Source organism: Globicephala melas, chromosome 13 (assembly GCF_963455315.2).
Source record: "Globicephala melas chromosome 13, mGloMel1.2, whole genome shotgun sequence".
NCBI classification, from domain to species: Eukaryota; Metazoa; Chordata; class Mammalia; order Artiodactyla; family Delphinidae; genus Globicephala; species Globicephala melas.
This window is the reverse complement of record NC_083326.1, coordinates 76,996,094-77,013,835: the sequence shown is the minus strand read 5'-3', so window position 1 is coordinate 77,013,835 and position 17,742 is coordinate 76,996,094. Positions and strand designations below refer to the sequence as shown.

Here is a 17,742-nt window from a genome sequence, read left to right as displayed (position 1 = left end):
TTTTGGAAAATTATTAAAGCCATCGCCTTCCCTTTTATGATTTTTTAGAAGGGACACACTCTTCTTTCTTATCTCTTGGGGGAGAAGAATGTAAGTGTGACTGAGGGCTCCATCAAAAGACTGAGAGCAAATGTACTTTCAAGGAGTAAAAACACAGAGAAAAGCCTAGTGTCCAGGACATCAGCCTCCCAATCTACAGTTTCTTCCTTTGGGGAACTGAGGTCTGCACCACGTTGCATTTCTGTGGGGCAGTATCAGATATGAGTCCACAGATTTCAGAGTCAGTTTTGTGAATCTCTGTTCTTTATCACCAGAGTGTTTGTGATAAAAATAATCATACTGTCTTTTCCTTCTTACTTGGTTTTTATATACCAAACTCACTTCTCTTTGGTATTTCTGTGGTTTTTAAAAATACTCCCTCCTGTATGTTCCTTGACCCTTTTATTTCAGCCACTTCAGTTCAGTGTTCATTAGGAATATGAAATGTGAAAGTTTTTTTTTTTTCACTTGCTTTTTAAGGGGAGAGCAGGTTGTTTGAAAAAAGTATATGGAGGTAGAGAGGTGGAGTGGTGTTACATCAGTGGGATGTGACATGACAGCAGTGTATGGCTGCAGTAATGTGACGTGCTTCATGTGTGTCGGGGGTCAAAATAAAGGGAGTACCAAGTGCTTTTCAATTCCTGGAGTAACATTACCCTCAACAGTTCTGTGAGGAGACGTAGTGCTTTTGTTTGGAGGCAATTAACAGACGATAGAAAATTTATGACATCTTTTTAATCTGAACAATTAATGTGGCATCATTTGGAGCACTTTACTTGCACCCATTGCTTGGGGCATGCCAGGAAAGGGTCCCCTTCGTTTCTTCTGCTGCTTGCATTTCATGAAACAACCAATCTACGCTAGCAGTAAACAAAACTGAGGTTCACCCCAAACTGTGCTCTCTTCTAAAGAAAAGTGTTCATAGGGGTAGTGAAAGAACCAGACCTGGAGAAGGAGAAAGGACAGAACATACTGGCATCACCATTGAAAACTATTTTAAGTGCCTAAGTCTGCCCGGGTCTGTGCCGGACTCAAAGGTCATTTCAGACATGATTTCAGCCTCTATAGTCGTTGGCCTTTGTTTCTTTGTTAATGAAGTGTAATCGAGGTCAAGTAACATTTTCTTTGTAGCAAGGAGGGGAACCTCTATAAAGCCATATTCCCTTCAGGGCCCAATCCTGGAAATTCAATTATCAGGCAAAACTGGTAAAATGCTCAAACCTCACATCAATATGAATTTCTGAAGACTGTGTGCGATTGTGATATTTGATTCCAGATTGGAGTATCCTCCTTGGAGAATGTTCACTACAGACAATCAGTAAACGGCTCAAGGACGTGTGCCGGATGTGTGGAATCTCTGCCGCAGACTCTCCTTCTATCCTTAGTGCCTGCCTGGTTGCCATGGAGCCCCAGGGGTCCTTTGTAGTGATGCCAGGTAAATCTCGTCAGTTTTGTTAATTAGGTATCAGAACAGTCCAGTCCATTCAATCTTAAGTCCACACACAAGTATAGAATGATCTTTATTATCTTTATGAGAAAAAATTGTACTTAGGGCTCAAAATGGAAACCATCTGGTCTCTTCCAAGGGGAGTGGTTTGTGATTTTATCATCTTTGTTGACCATCACTTGGGAGAGAGCCCAAGTCCTGGGTGTGATTGAGAGCTCTTAGAGTCCTGGCGAATTATTTGACCCCAACCTGTTGTTAGTTTATGAAGTTCACCCTCCAAAAATGACTTAAGCGGGCACCAACATGATACGTATTTTAATACCCTTTTGAAGAAAGGTATTTGATAGACTCTTCAAGCAGCCTCAAGAGGACGTTTAGAGTCTCTCTGTGGTTGAGGATGAATGTGAAGTAGACAGGGGTAGAGCATTTATCACAGTGTCTGGTAGCCACAGTAACTCAGTAAGTGCCAAGATGTGGGCAGATGAAACATCATGGCCACAGAATTTTTTTAAAAACAGCAACTAAGCTGTTTTATAATTTAATAGCTAAGAAGTTTTATACTTTTTAAACCTGTTTTTACCATCCAGGTATTTCTTTGATCAAACAGCAGACCCTTGTCCCCTCCCTGTAAAAACCAACAGAAGTGTTGTGGTATGAGGACGTGGTTGCTTGTGGCCAGTCTAGAGAGAGACAGATGTCTGTACTGGCCTGCTGGTCAGACCTTGGGTTAATTGTCACCTGCACCAGTTGGGCAAGTTACATCATTTCTTTGTGTTCGGTCCTCCTCATGAAATGGGGGTAGTAGTTCCTACCTCTGAGGTGTAGCTTTGATGATTGAATGATATGATATGAATAAAGAATTCAGTACAGAATCTGGCATGTAGTATGCATTCAATAAATACTAGTTGTAACAATTATTAGTTGAATGATACCATTTCTACAGAATTGCATGGTTTGGGGGAACAGTCCGTTATAAATTATTAGCAGTCACAGGAGGAAAGAAAGTTTTATTTTTAGAAATACTTCTTATTTAAGTAATTAAAACATATTTGGTTGACTCAATCCAGTTTTTCCCTAACCTTGCCAGTGTGGAATGTGGCTTGAGTTATCATAGCTATCTGCTCTGAGTCAGTTTCTCGAAATATTTAGACAAGTGGGCTCAACTGTAAATGTGTACCCAGCATGGCGGTTGTGTCGGACTCACAGCAGCCCAGCTCGGGTCATTTCTGGAGTTGTTCACTGCCGCACAAAGGCATTGATACATTTCCCCCCTTTTTAAGATGCTGTCACAATGGGCTCTGTTTTTGGCCGAAGTACTGCACTGAACATGCAGTCATCTCAACTTAACACCCCTCAAGATGCTTCTTGTACACACATCTTGGTGTTCCCAACATCGTCAACCATCCAAGTGGCTCCAGCCAACTATCCCAATGAAGATGGGTTTAGCCCCAACAATGGTGAGTGGAAGACCCTGTATGCATAGAGCGGCTCCGCTCCTTCAGCAAGACACAGTGCTAGAGTAAAGAGTCGCCTGGCCGCTGCAGGTTCTTCTGTGTCGTAGTAAACAGCGTATGAAACGTGAAGAGGGAACTGAAGGTTTGAGAATCTTTTTGGTTTTGAAGATTTAATTTGCACTGTTGCCAAGACCAAATAAACACTTTCCTCTCTTGGGTAATTAACTTTCTCCTGTTTTTCATTAACGGCAAAAAAATAGTATCTGCTTGATAGTGTCCTGTACATGGGTGTCACTCTTTCAATAAAGATTTCTTGATCTGATTTGAAATGTATGAAGACTGCTAGGCAGTATGAAGATAGCACCTGTCTTTAGCTGATCATTGGGAATCTAACTTGCTCTAAAACAACTCCTTATTTGATTAGTCTTGAAATTTTTTTCTAAGTAATTTATTTTTGGCTGTATTGGGTCTTCGTTGCTGCGCGGGCTTTCTCTAGCTGCGGCGAGCGGGGGTGGCTCTTCGTTGCGGTGCGCGGGCTTCTCCTTGCGGTGGCTTCTCTTGTTGTGAAGCACGGGCTCTAGGCACTTGGGCTTCGGTAGTTGTGGCATGCGGGCTCAGTAGTTGTGGCTCGTGGGCTCTAGAGTGCAGGCTCAGTAGTTGTGGCACCCGGGCTTAGTTGCTCTGTGGCATGTGGGATCTTCCTGGACCAGGGCTCCAACCCGTGTCCCCTGCATTGGCAGGTGGATTTTTAACCACTGCGCCACCAGTGAAGTCCCCTTATTTGATTATTCTTAACAGATTTTTATGGTTTGAATATCTTAAGGCATTTGTTAAGCAATGATTATTTATAAACTGTAAAATGTTCAATATTATGCAGCCGTTTGCATTGTTTTTTGAAGAATTTTTAGCAGCTACCAACATTTACTCCTGTTAAATGGGGAGGGTAAAAGGATACTGTCCTGCGTGTGTGTATATAGAAAACACACATAATATCACAGTGTAATAATAAATACAGAAAAAGGATCAGCAAAAATGTTCATGGTGATTGGGTTTCCCCTTTTATACTTTTCTTTTTCCAAATTTTCCAAATTTTCTGCTGTGCATGTACCTTACTTTTATGATATGGGAGAGAGGATTTCTTAAGAAAAACAGCATGCTTTGATCTGCTCGTATAATAGGCCTCCAGTTTGAGGGCAAGTTCACACTTATTAACATGCATTAATTCAGCCTTAAGTATTTTAGATGCTAATTGGATGCATAGATGGTGTCTGCTGTTTTCTTGGATGGTGTCAGTTTTAACTTTAATAATTAAATTGCTTCTTTAGCTGTTTTGCCTTCTTTTTATGTGCCTTTGGAGGCTATGCAGAGTGCAGAGTTATACGTTCTTTATTTCTCCGTTCTGTTAATACCTCACATTAGGAGATCATTGGAGAGAGTACAAAATGCAAGAATAATTTGCAGCACCTTGAACCCAGTGGGCACGCATTAAGCCTTACTAAGTTGTTAACAACACATGCCTGTAATAGTCATAGGCCAATAAACTGTGCATTGGTTTAAATTGGGGCTGTGGATTAGCTTTTTAATTTTTGTCCTTTTTTTCTCTCCCTCTAGATGACATGTTTGTTGACCTTCCATTCCCAGATGATATGGACAATGATATTGGCATATTAATGACTGGGAACCTCCATTCCTCTCCCAACTCCTCCCCAGTTCCCTCCCCAGGCTCTCCTTCTGGAATTGGTGTGGGCTCTCACTTCCAGCATAGTCGGGTAAGGACGACTTGAAATAGTTTGTTTAAAACCACCTCAGCCTTCAGGAAAATCCTCCAGAAGTGCTGTCGTCTTTTACTACACGCACCTTTCTCCCTGATGGTCTTGGTCCCTGGTACAAGAGGAGTAAGTGTGGGACAGCGACCCTGTAGTTCCATTTCGAACAAAGCAGGAATTCTAAAGAAATGTTATTATTATTCCTGATGAATGTGTTTAATCAGAATAGTCCCATTACAGCTGCAAGGGTTTTATGCAGTTACTGTGTTCTGAGCAAAAATTAATTTTGGTTGCTTGCTGCTTCCCAGTTATTTTTTAATTTTTTGCCAGAACAGTGGCTTTTCAGAGGCTAGTTCAATAACCCTGCTTATTTAACATTCAGAGTAACTGTGTTAATTGAATAACACATTGTTGATGGTTAATTAATTCGGAAAGGAGCTTAACTGGTCTTGGTTTAGGTCATGGCGCCTTTATTTAGGCGTGTTAGGTGTTCTCTGTGGCCAGCCTGCGGGAGTGGGAGGAGCCCACAGGAGGCTGAGTTTGGAGAAGTGCGCAGGTTAGTACCAGCATTATCAAGGGAAAAACAGGGCTTACAGCTGCTTTCACCTTTAAATATCCCAGGATATTGGAGGTGAAGTAGCAGACGATTGAGGCGTTAAAGTTTCTGCCATCAGCTCACGTTAAGTTTCTTTAAAAGCTAGGTGATTCATGCCTTATCACTGTATTACACTTTTTACTTAAAATGTTAAGAGATTGAGGGGTTAAGACACAGAAAAATAGCTATGTCTAATATCTTAAACTGGACAAGTATAAGCAACCTGCTTACACTCATTAGGCACAAAGATGTTCTTCGAGGACTTAGGTTTCTGTCAGGTGGGACTTTTATTGCCAGCCCTGAGTTCACTGAAGGACAGTCTAGAGAAAAGAAGATTGAAAACTTTAGTTTCAGAGAAGATGAAACCAGGGAAGGCCACCTCAGTAGACTGCCCTCATGTTACTGCCTGCCCCCTAATTCTCCCTTCTGCAAGGAAGGGATTGTAAATGTCTCTGTTTCCTCCAGTCATTTGCCAGTTAATGACAATTTATTGGTTCATTGGAGATTGTTGTGATGGGGACCAAAAACACAAATTTTACACGGGATAGTTTTAATTTAGGATTAACGTGAATTCTAGAGGCAAATAGCATTGCAGCTAAGAATGCATGCCCTGGAGCTTGATAAATATCGCTCTGAATTATAGCCGAACATCTTCCTAGCTTTGTGACTTTGGGCAAGCTTACTTTACCTTTCTCAGCCTTAGTTACCTTATCTGTGAAATGGAAATAATAGCAGCTACCTCCCAGTGCTGGTTGTTATAATTTAGCTCCTCCGTTAACAAAGAATTGGTAACTGAAGTGTAGTGTTAGTTTTGTGAGAAACAGAGGCGTGCTTTATTTTCTCCCTGTGTTGGCACCTCAAGCCACTGAATGTCACACTTCAAACAGTACTATGCTGAAGCTGGTCAGGTGGCCTTTTCTAATCCTGAGCACCTGCAGCCAGGTGACCCTGAGAGGCTTTTGGCATTTCCTCGTTCCGAACCATTAAACATTCTTTGATATCCAGTTAAGAAATTACCACAGGAGAAAAAATTTGTTCAAGGTTGCAGTAAGTTTTTATTTTTTAACCAACTCAGAAATGATACAACTTGGTGTAGTAGTTGAGGATTTTTTTTTTCTTCCTTAAACAGAAGGCTTTTGAGAACAAATGGATGACTTATTATTGCTTTTGCATAAAAGGTACATTTTCAACTCTCGAAGCTAGCTAAGAGTCAAAGAAGGAAAATGTCAACTGCAGAAACGCCCAGTGGCTCTCACAGGAGTCCCTTATTACCGGGACTGCTGTAAATTGAAACAGGGCTTCTTCAGGAGCAGATCTCACGCTGCTGGCAGGTCAGATACCGGTGAAGTGTTAGAACGTTATTAACAGTGGACAGTCAGGTGTGCGTGTGTATTTTTGGTTGGTTGCTGGTGAAAGAGCATGTGGGTGTGGTGGTACCTTCAGCTGTCAGATTCCACTCTTTCCATTTTTAGTTTATTACCTAATAATGCCACGGAGCAGATTTTACATTCTGCAGAAAAGGAAACAGAGAAAAGAAACCTGTATTTACTTGGCTGATGTTGTTAGTTTTACTGGTACCTTCTTCCTGAGCCATAGTTTTCATCAGATATCTGTGTGTGCAGCAAAGACACTGCCTCCCCTGTTGACCTTTCTTGGTCAGTTGACATTTTGGTGTGAGATGCTGCCAGGAAGGGGATTAGTCACTACAGTGTGCAGGGAGAATTGATAAAAAGTTGGGTGAAGGTGGTCAAAAAGCACAAACTTCGAGTTATAAAATAAGTGTCCTGGGGATGTAATGTATGGTGATTTTAGTTAATAATACCATATTGTATATTTGAAAGTTACTGAGAGTAGATCTTAAAAGTTCTCATCAGAAGAAAAACAATTGTAACTCTGTATGGTGGTGGATGTTAACTAGACTTATTGTGGTGATTATTTCCCACAGTTAGAATCATTATGTTGTACACCTGAAACTAATATGTCATATCAATTTCTTTTAAAAAGTTGGTTTTTAAAAAAGCTTTATTTGGTAATAAATGCTAATCATGCTTTTGGGACTTTGTTTTTCAGAGCCAGGGTGAGCGTCTTCTTTCTAGGGAAGCGCCTGAGGAGCTGAAACAGCAGCCTCTGGCCCTTGGGTATTTTGTATCGACTGCCAAAGCTGAGAATCTCCCCCAGTGGTTTTGGTCATCGTGTCCCCAGGCTCAGAACCAGTGTCCCCTCTTCCTCAAGGTTGGTTTGGTGTTGTATTTGAAGTTGGGGCGTGAGTGACTTATGCTCAAAATCAGTCTTGGTTAGAATTTGCCTTGGGCACCGTCGTCTTATTCTGCTCCCCGACTCGCTCACATCTACTTAAGAGTCTGAGGGTATGTTAATTACAGGTAGAGGTGAAGAGCAGAATTTAGGAGAGGAGCCCAAAACCATGTCACAAAGAAATGAATGACATTCACCCAAGGAGGAGACTTCCCGCGGCCCAAAGGACACATCTAGGGTGGCCACGTGTTTCTGTATAAGGCACTGCGGTCAGGGAAGTTACGCCGGGGGGATGATGAAGACTAGTTGTCCTCTTCCTCCACTGCCACAGGCAGTCAGCGTTCCTTTTTAGAGTAGGGCAGGAGTCAGCTAAAAAATTCCATGTTTCTGCTTGCGCCTTCCTGTATATTTCTTGGAAATTTTTAATCCAAATTAAGAGTTAAAAACAAAAGATCTGTCACTTCCAGTTTGGATGAGAGAACCTAGAATGAAATCCATGGATTGCCAAAAAGCCAACGGTTTGACAACACACTGTATTGGCAGAGCTGTGGGGAGCTGGCCCTGGTACGGTGGGAAGGCCAAATATTACAACCCTGCACATTTCCCTTTGGATGCAGAAGTCCCACTACAGAGTAATCACTAAGATACACACACGTACACATACACACACACACACACACACACACACACACACACACACACATCTGGAAGGTTAAAACCAAAAACAATTGAAGTAATTTTCTTTTCCTGATGACTTTAACACAGTATTATGAAATCAAAGATTTATATAAAAATCCTGCAATCTCTCAATTAGAATTACTAGTCTGAACCTAGATTTATCTTTTCTTCTCTGAAAAGTATACACATTCTTTAGCTCTGTTTACTGAAAAGGCTCAGGAGCCATGATAGCCTAGCAGCAATAAACAGCTTTATTGACACAATTATGGTTTCTCAATACTGTTTATCATTCAAAAGAACCAGAGTTCTTTGAGGAAATGACTGATTCCAGGGCTAAAGTAAGAAATATTCGAGGTGTACCTGAGACATCCTGTCATGCCTAAAAAGCAAGGAAGCTACCAAAGATTATTAGAGTCTTATCAAAGGACCCAGTAGCCAACTTGGAGGGGTTCCCATTGCCCAGGGATGGGATGATTTAGTCATTAAAATGAACAATGGTGGCAGTAGATTGACATCAATCTATGGGTTCATAGTTGTGCTGAAAAACAAAACATTTGTAAGTCACCTTTTGAAGCTGCCAGAACAGCAGCTCATTAATCAGAAAATTGAAAAGTAAGGAGAATCAAGCATTTATATCGCCTCTTCTTTTTTTTTTTTTTTTTTTTGCGGTACGCGGGCCTCTCACTGTTGTGGCCTCTCCCGTTGCGGAGCACAGGCTCAGAGGCCATGGCTCACGGGCCCAGCCGCTCCGCGGCATGTGGGATCTTCCCAGACCAGGGCACGAACCCATGTCCCCTGCATCGGCAGGCGGACTCTCAACCACTGCGCCACCAGGGAAGCCCATATATTGCGTCCTCTTATATTTTACAATTAATAAAGTAAAACTATACTAAAACTGTTAAGTTAAAAATTGATGGGGAACTTTATAGTAGATGGACTGTGCTGGTACTTGCTGGATCCAGGGATCTGTCATATTCTGATGACAGCAGACATCAGGTGCCTTTGGATGTGATGCTGTAAGACGAGCACAGAACCGGTTATGAAGTACGGGGATCAGGATAGAAGACCACCACAACAACACAGTCAGCCACATCCCGACTGTGGAGCCTTCTACAGATTAAAACCTGAAGAGGGGGCTTCCCTGGTGGTGCAGTGGTTGAGAGTCCACCTGCCGATGCAGGGGACGCGGGTTGGTGCTCTGGTCCGGGAAGATCCCACATGCCGCGGAGCAGATGGGCCCGTGAGCCATGGCCGCTGAGCCTGCGCGTCCGGAGCCTGTGCTCCGCACGGAGAGGCCACAACAGTGAGAGGCCCGCGTACCGCAAAAAAACAAAACAAAACAAAAAAAACCTGAAGAGGGACACTAATTATTTTCAGTCCATTTGCAAAGCTAGCTTTTTTTTCTTCCCTCTACCCTGGGATATGGAGTTATTTGGGATCACATTGGGGTTACTGAGCAGCTTAAATTCATGGACTTAGAATAGAAGCCCTGACTACAATGGACTTTAGAGCATCTCCTTCTGGTAGACGTGGCCTTATTTCTGCCCCATGGTTGATTAGACCAGGAAGGTAACTGTCTTTGTGCTTTCACCAGGCTTCGCTACATCACCACATTTCTGTAGCACAGACGGACGAACTTCTCCCTGCCAGGAATTCTCAGCGGGTTCCACATCCTCTTGACTCCAAAACCACGTCTGATGTTTTAAGGTAGATTCAGACCTAGGCAACATAGCAGTAGAGTTTGAAATGATATACTTTACTCTTGTTTTTCCAAGGTGTTTTAATTAAAGTGTGGTATTTGTGGAAGAGGTGCTACCTCTTGTGCAGTGGAGCACTGTCTGATTAGCCAGTGAGAGCCACATCCCCCCGCAATACCTGCATAGGACAGACAGTGTAGCATACTTTGTTAAATCCGGTAGTTATGTGCAAGTACAACTGCCCTTTTTTCCCATTCAGAGGAGGCATTTCATGGTGATGAAAATAGATCAGAATAAGGGGGTGGATAGTTAGAAGACAAAGTCTGGAACTTAAAGCACTTGACTTTGGAAACATTTTCTGCCCTCCCTGACATAGATTATGTAAATAAAGTTAAGTAAAACATAAATTCCATAGCTGGGAAATACCTCCCAGATTTGTCTTGTACTTTAGCAGGCTGTAAACATTCCTCATGTACCGTGAGAAAATACGCAAGCTCTACCTAATGTTTTCTAACTCTTAAATGATTTGGAAATTATAGTTAAAGCAAGAACCTACCTAATCTACATGATTTTGGCTTCCAGGGCCTCTAGAGCAACCCTGTCCAATAGAAGTATAATGTGAGTCACATATAATTACTAGTTTAATGTGGCTACTAGAAAAGTTTTAAAAAGAAATCAGTGAAGTTAATTTTAGTAATAACTATCGGTTATATAAAAACATGTGATAACGATGTCAAAATATAAAAAATAGTATCATTTGAACAGTAATCAATATAAAAATATTCATGAGCTGTTTTCCATGCTTTTTTAAATACTAAGTCTTTGAAATCCCGGTGCCTGTTCTCTATGTACAGCATATCTGAGTTCACGGAGTTGGGGGCCGGTGGCTGCCATATTGGACAGTGCAGGTCTAGAAGGAAGGGGGGACATGAGGAAACGAACTCTGGGAAAGAGCTTGGGGCAACTTATGAAATGATATTAGGCCTTCTTCCTGCTGACACTGGCACGTTAGAACTTTCAGACCAGCCTTAACTTTTGTCGTGCCTGATGCCCTGACCCGTGTGTTCTCTCCGGCAGGTTTGTTTTGGAGCAGTACAACGCTCTGTCCTGGCTCACGTGCAATCCGGCCACCCAGGACCGTACCTCCTGCCTTCCCGTCCACTTTGTGGTGCTCACTCAGTTGTACAACGCCATCATGAATATACTCTAATTGGAAAAGCACTTGTTCTCTCTGGCTCAGTTCCTTCTCCCCGCAACCTCAGTCCAAGGAACCTGCTACACTCTTCAAATACCCTACTCCCTCCTCCTGAGACCACTCTGCACAGTCCTGCACTGTGATTACTTCTCAGCAGGCACATGTCATTTCTGCAGTGTTCATTACCAGAGTGACTCACAGACAGACACTTCTCTCATGGACCTGGAAACTTCCATAAGCAGTGACTTTCAGCCAGTGTTATGGTGTGTGCGGCCCCAAACCACTGGGCCACAGGAAGTTTTTTGTTGTTGGTTTTCAAGAGGGAACCAGAAGAGACAGTATCCTTTTGCACAAGAGTCTGTGTTTTCAGCCTCTGTTTAATAAGGGCAGTTCAGCCCTCTGGATGAAATCCTCTAGTTATTGGTGTATGGCCTGTGGGTTACCTGAACTCCATAATCTGGGACTTTTGAGAAACAAGAACCAGCTCAAGTACATGATTTCATAATGGGGTTTCTGTCTCCCTAGTGCTCCCATCTAGATTGGCATGAGTGCTTTGGTTGACTTTATACCTGTGTGTAGATACAAAAGGTCTGGAGACATCTTCATTTTGTTTATTTATTTTAGGTTGTTTTGTCATATGGTTTTTGTGACTTACTTTTAATTTTTTTAATTCGCAAGGACCAGGTACAGTAGCTGAAACCCAACTCAGATCCACCATAGGATTCTTTGACTACATACCTCTGTCCTAGAAGCCAGAAAAGGAGTGAAAACAAATCGGGGAGATCCTGCTTACAAGTAATATATTCAAAACCACCCAGCAGTAGGTTTTGTTGAGAATAAACTGGGTAAACATTCTGCCATATTCCTTATTAAAAGTGGCCAGCGTTTCCTGAAGGACAACATTTTTATACAGAAGGCAGTCAAGCTCAACCCAGAGCCATGGAGGCAAGTACCTTCACTAGTTTTATATAGTCACAATGGAAATATATTTTCTAGTGAATTCTTACTGAAAGCCAGGTCTCTCCTCTCATTAGATCAAAAGGGACTCATGTATATAGCACAATCGAAAGTGTTTGCTCATAAAATCAGTTATAAATATGGTAAATTTTTTCTGGACCATAGGAATATTATTTCAAAGAAATATTCAACTTAACCATTAAATTAGTACTTGAAGTTGAGCCTTCGTGGTGGGACTTTTTTTAAAAAAACATGCCTTTTTAAATCATTAAGGCTAATTGAAGTATTTTATCCAGGCCTGAGAGGGTTGTCTTTAGGACTCCATTTCTACCCCTACCTTGCTGTGCGTTTCTGTCTGAGGGCAGTGGGCGTGGGCTTGCCTCCCATGAGCCGCTCTGGTCAGGCTGTTGAGCTCTAGTCACCTGTGGAGAGAATCATGCAAATTTTAAAAGTTCTTCCAAGAGACTTGCATATTCTGGTTATTAACAAAAAAAAGGAAAAATGTAATAACTGATATGATTTTGTAAAAGTATTTTTCTTGAAATAATCTAACGTTTAAAACATATTAAAAAAAAAGTTGTGTGGTGGGAATGTGAAAGCAGAGAAGTAACTTGTAAATGGATAATTTTGTTCTCTGTACCACCAATTGGGGGGGAGGGGTCGACTTTCGCAGTGTATAGGTTAAAAAAATCTGATATATCAAACCATTTGTATCTAATGTGTACAGTGTAAAATTGACTTTAAAAATATTGCAGTGCTATTTTTTCTTAATCAGAAAGGAAAAATTCTCAAGGCCTTTTGAAGAGCATAAGATGATGAAGATTGTAAACTTGTATAAAACTATCTTGGTGAGAAGACAAATTGTAAAGTAGATATTTGTAATCTTTTACCACTTTGGGGTTGCTTTTTTTCCCAGAATTCATCAGAACTTTGAATTTTTTTTTTTTTTAAATGGGCTGTTTTTAATGCAGGGGCTTTTCTTCCCTAGAAACCCAATTCTCAGCAAAAAAAAAAAAGAAAAAAAATACAAAAAACAAAAAAACCCCTACAAAAATTTAAAAAAAAAAAGGCAGCAAAGGGTAGTTTTCATCTGGTGTCTTTTATTTAAGTTTTTTAAGTTAAGAAAAGCTGGTGACATATTTATACGTTTTTGTGCAAAAATAAATGAATGGCAATAGATTTTAAAAAAATCTTATTATGTACTTCTGTGTGAAAAAGTCTGTATAATATTTCCCTTAAATATGCATTATTTTACTTGTGAGTTTTTTACTGAATTAATCTGAAATGTACAAGCCCTGGATTTGCTACAGAGTGAGAACTTATTTTATTTTTTTTTTTATTTTTAATTTTGGAAATTCTGCAGAAATCAGAACTCTTACCATGGTTTGAACTAAAGAGGGGAAATGGGGGAGGGGAGAGGGGTGGGATTGTCCAGCATGCTTGTATGTATATTTCAGAACCTTTTTTAAATGTAAAAGCTGTACATTTCTGGGAAGTTCTGAATTTCTTTTGTTTCCTTTTTTTCCTTCAAGCATTTTGCAGTGAGCTTCTTTTATATATAGCAAACAATTTGAAAGAATACAAAAATATGTGAAGTTCATTTAAAAAAACTACAGTATAGCGCTGGTACAGTACACTAAAAGACTTTGATAAAAAGAAACAATACTAAAAGGCCTCCATTTTAAATGTCATTCATATATACCTTGTGAATGAGAGCTATATACTTTTACACACTTTTTTAGAGGAATAAATTATTGAATTACTGAAACGTTGAGTGGCTTTTTTCCCCTTCCATCCTGCTTTTGTAATGGGAGTGATCTACGCCTATTCAAAAGGTGTTAAGTATTATGAACAGTCCTTGACCAGCAGCTAGGCTCTACCTTCCAGCGTAAAGTTTTACTCCCCTGATCAGCACATCTCGTAGCTGTTCTCAGACGGTTTTCACATATTCCAGGATACAAGGGCATTCCTGGATCAGTTTTAGCGTGCACACACACACACACACACACACAGCATTGGATTTGGAGCTCTGGTGTTTAGTTCCTTAACTGTTCTGAGTAGGTCACATCTAACAGTGATCACACGTGTAACAGTGAGCTACTTGTCTCCTAGCTCTTAAGATTGCGGTCAATACTAGAACAGTTTACAAGTCTGTTTTCTACTTGCTTTCTCTTCACGGTCTCAGCCAGTTTCTTTTTGATGTTCCTTAAAAAGAACAGTTCCATCGCTTTGCTGTTTTCCCAGTTCACAGCCTGGTGACAGTAGTATGCCATCTAACACACACACAAGCAAGGCGCTCATTGACTGCATGGCACCCGCTACGTTGTTCTCTTCTCCTTGGGTCCATTCCGTAGGAAAAACCCCTGTGGGGGCAGAAGCTCTCGCTAAAACAGTAAACAGGACCTGGCAGAACCTACTGTCGAAATTTGAATACATTGAAAGATCTTGTCTTTAATCTTCCTCCACCTCTTTGGCAGTATACATTGTTCTGAATCTAACGATAAAGTGTTGAGACTACTCAGCCTCAGTTATTTCATCTGCAAATGAGGGATGAGGGCAATTCCATGAGAAATGCTTTGCAGACTAAAAAGCTGTGTCCATGTTATTATAGTTGTACTATTGAAGAGGCCTGAGAAAAGTGAGGCCACTTTTCTGTCAACAGATAATATCGGTCTCTGTCTCATCCAGTTGCACTGCCTTATGCATAGTTCACAGCACTCTTGGTAACGCTGCCTGCCCAAAGCATTAAAGAACGACACATTTCCTAGATCCTATGTGATCAGGTCAGTCCGATGATTCCTGTGCCCCGTAAAAATCAGAATTAGGTGGTATTTTTCCAACCAATTGATCTACTTGGGTTCTGTGCTCATACAGCGGACGGCACTTTATCCAACAATCAATGAATATGGATTTTATGCTATAGAAACTTCATTTTCATAGCCACTATTTGCTGTACCAATTCAGCAATACTAGCTGAATCTCCTTGAGGTAGGAAAAGTTATTTGTCAAATGCATTGAAACATTTTGCAAATTAGATGTAGGTAAATCTGACCTGTCACTCAAGAACCATCTGCCGCTAGCCGTTTGCGCTGCTCAGATTCTGCTTAACACCAGTTCATCCCCTCCAAGGATGCCATCAAATAGTTTTATGTTCCTGCTATTCGAGAAGTCACAGGGCCAGGAATTTGTCCCCAACTGGTGTCAAAGAGCGAATAAAAATCTTATAAAAAGTGCAGTTTGTCCATAGGAGTTTTTAAAGACAGACTTTTCATAAGACTTAGTGCCTAAGCGTGAGAGCCACATAACTGAAAACAGCCTTTGCCGCTTGTCATTTCTTTCTCTTCTGAATTCGCCACTTGCTAAAATCCTATCAAGAGGCAATCTGAATGTATTACCAGTAAAATTTTTATCTTGGTGTTAAATGATTCGCTTGTTTATATCCCCTTGACAAAAATGTCACTTTAACAGTAATTATCTCATGTCATTAATACCTAATGAGACGCCATTAGAAAATTCTGTGGTGCCAGGTAATACGCGGTTGCAGCAGTTGCCCTGGGCATCTTACTCTGCTGGGAACCAGATTTACCAGTCTCCCACCACTTAACTTGAAATTCTCAGGTCAACTTTATTAAAGATTTTTTGGCACTTAACTGCTTCTGGTTAGAACTCCAAAGTAATGAAGCAGGTAAGAAATAGTTGATGAGGAAGAAGACTTGGACAAGACTAAAAGTATTGAATTTTCTCTGCAAAGGTTATTTCCTCAATGAGCATTAGTTACCAGGGAAGATGCAGACAGACACTGGGGTCAGCCTCACTTTTTCCTTTAAGAAAAGCAGGGAAGTGAGAAAAGCCTGTTTTATCTTAATAATCTAAAAACTGTGTGTGTACGGGCTATGACTCAGTGCTCTGTTCAGATGTAGGAATCAAAGCAGGTCTGCTGCAGAGTGCTTAAAATCACCCACATCTCAGAACAGGCAAACACGTTGAAATCAGCAGCCCCTTTCAGCATTTCTCTGGCTGTTGCTATTTTATGCCTTCATTGCCTTACTAGCAAATTAGGCAGGTTTCAATCTACCAGTTTCATAAAACCACATGATATTCAGGAAAATTGGCCCCGCAAGAGCTAAGATGAGAGGGCTGACACAAGGAGATGTTTGCTATGGGAGTAATCAATTTAATTTAACGTGTAAGATAGTAATTGTCTTATTTCATTTGAGCTTGAGCATTTTCAGTAAGCATTTACAAGTAGCCCCTCTTACTTAAATCTTACTCCGTTCACTTAGAGGCTTGGCTTCATGTAGCTCTTATTAACGTATATGCATTATTTAATACGTAAATAATTTCCTGTCTGCTTCCTTTAAGTATGTGATTTTTAATTGTAGAAGAGAATGTTTATACAGTTATACATGCACACACCAATGTTTTTTTTCCCTGTTGATCTCTCATATCACCACAAAGCTTAGGAATTTATCTCCTTATCAGGTCTAGAGATCAAGGTCATTTTTGTTTCACAGGATGAACTAATGACCTTCCAGTCATTTCTGTGACATGGGAGAGTTTACCTTACCTGACTTATAGATTGGGCTGACTATATATACCGCACTGAGAGTAGGCACCCAGGAAATGTTTGTGGAAAGAGTGGAGTGCACATCAATAATCTGAAATTTACCAGCAAATTCATCCCATTCTGCTGCTTTTTGGAGGAGCAGAAAATATATATTTTATATACTAGAAAATATAAGAATTTCTTTTATTTTTCTGTTGCTGATTTAGGTTTTCTATTTCTTATGTCAATTTTGGTAATTTGGATTTTTACAGGGGAAAAAAAATTGAGTTTGTCAACATATTACTATGCAATTGTGTAGAGTATTCCCTTAATTCCGAACCTATTGTTTTTGGTAACGTATGCTCCTCCTCATTTCTAACTGTTCATGCATTTTTTTCCCTTCTCCATGGATTATTCTAACAGTTGCTGTTTTTTAGTTTTGTTTGATTTTTCCGAAGAAACAGCTCATGCATTTAACAATTCTGCTGTTTTTATCCTGGCTTTTAATCTTGTTCCTTTTCCTAGTTTCCTTGAGGGTTTTGTTTTAGTTTCCTTGACTCTTAATTGCCTGCTTAGTTAATTTATTTTCCGTTTTTATGATACAGGCATTTATAGCCCGGGGGCTTTTGGATGTGTGTGGCCCTCCTCAAATTATATGCAAAATTCTTTGTATTTGCATTTTTTCTAGGGAGGGGATCTATTGTATCAGATTCTCAGAGGTATCTGATCCTAAAAGAGATAAAAATTACTGCTCTGGGACTATGTTAAAGCTGATTGCATCCTACAAGTTTTGATGTTTAATGTTTTCATTTTTATTTTTAGACTCAGTGTTTTATTTCTTTTTTGATCTGCCCTTTTTTTAATAAAGGAAAGTTCTCTTTGGATTTCAAGTCTCTTGGACTGTAATTTTCTCTTACTACACATAATCTAGTATTGATTGGGTTTTACAAACAGTCTCCAAAGCCTTTAAAGCAAGGTGTATCCATTTCCTAGTGCTGTCCAACAGAAATATAATGTGAGCCATATAAATGTTATTTTATATTTTCTAGTAGCCACATTAAAAATGTGAAGACAACAGGTGAAATTAATATTTGTATTAATCCCATATATATATA

The 17,742-nt window shown here is 40.3% G+C and overlaps 1 protein-coding gene across 2 annotated transcripts in view; it reads left to right on the top strand.

Annotated features, from left to right (window-relative positions):
• The window catches only part of MED13L (mediator complex subunit 13L), a 300,989-nt gene extending 283,478 nt beyond the window's left edge, over positions 1-17,511 (top strand). For both annotated transcript variants that reach the window (XM_030860441.3, XM_030860440.3), the window contains exons 26-31: positions 1,316-1,474; positions 2,767-2,943; positions 4,552-4,709; positions 7,372-7,533; positions 9,827-9,939; positions 11,007-17,511. In XM_030860441.3, the coding sequence (XP_030716301.1) occupies positions 1,316-1,474; positions 2,767-2,943; positions 4,552-4,709; positions 7,372-7,533; positions 9,827-9,939; positions 11,007-11,139 (902 nt within the window). In that variant the 3' untranslated portion in view covers positions 11,140-17,511. The remainder of the gene's footprint in view (positions 1-1,315; positions 1,475-2,766; positions 2,944-4,551; positions 4,710-7,371; positions 7,534-9,826; positions 9,940-11,006) is intronic.
• The last annotated feature ends 231 nt before the right edge of the window (positions 17,512-17,742 follow it).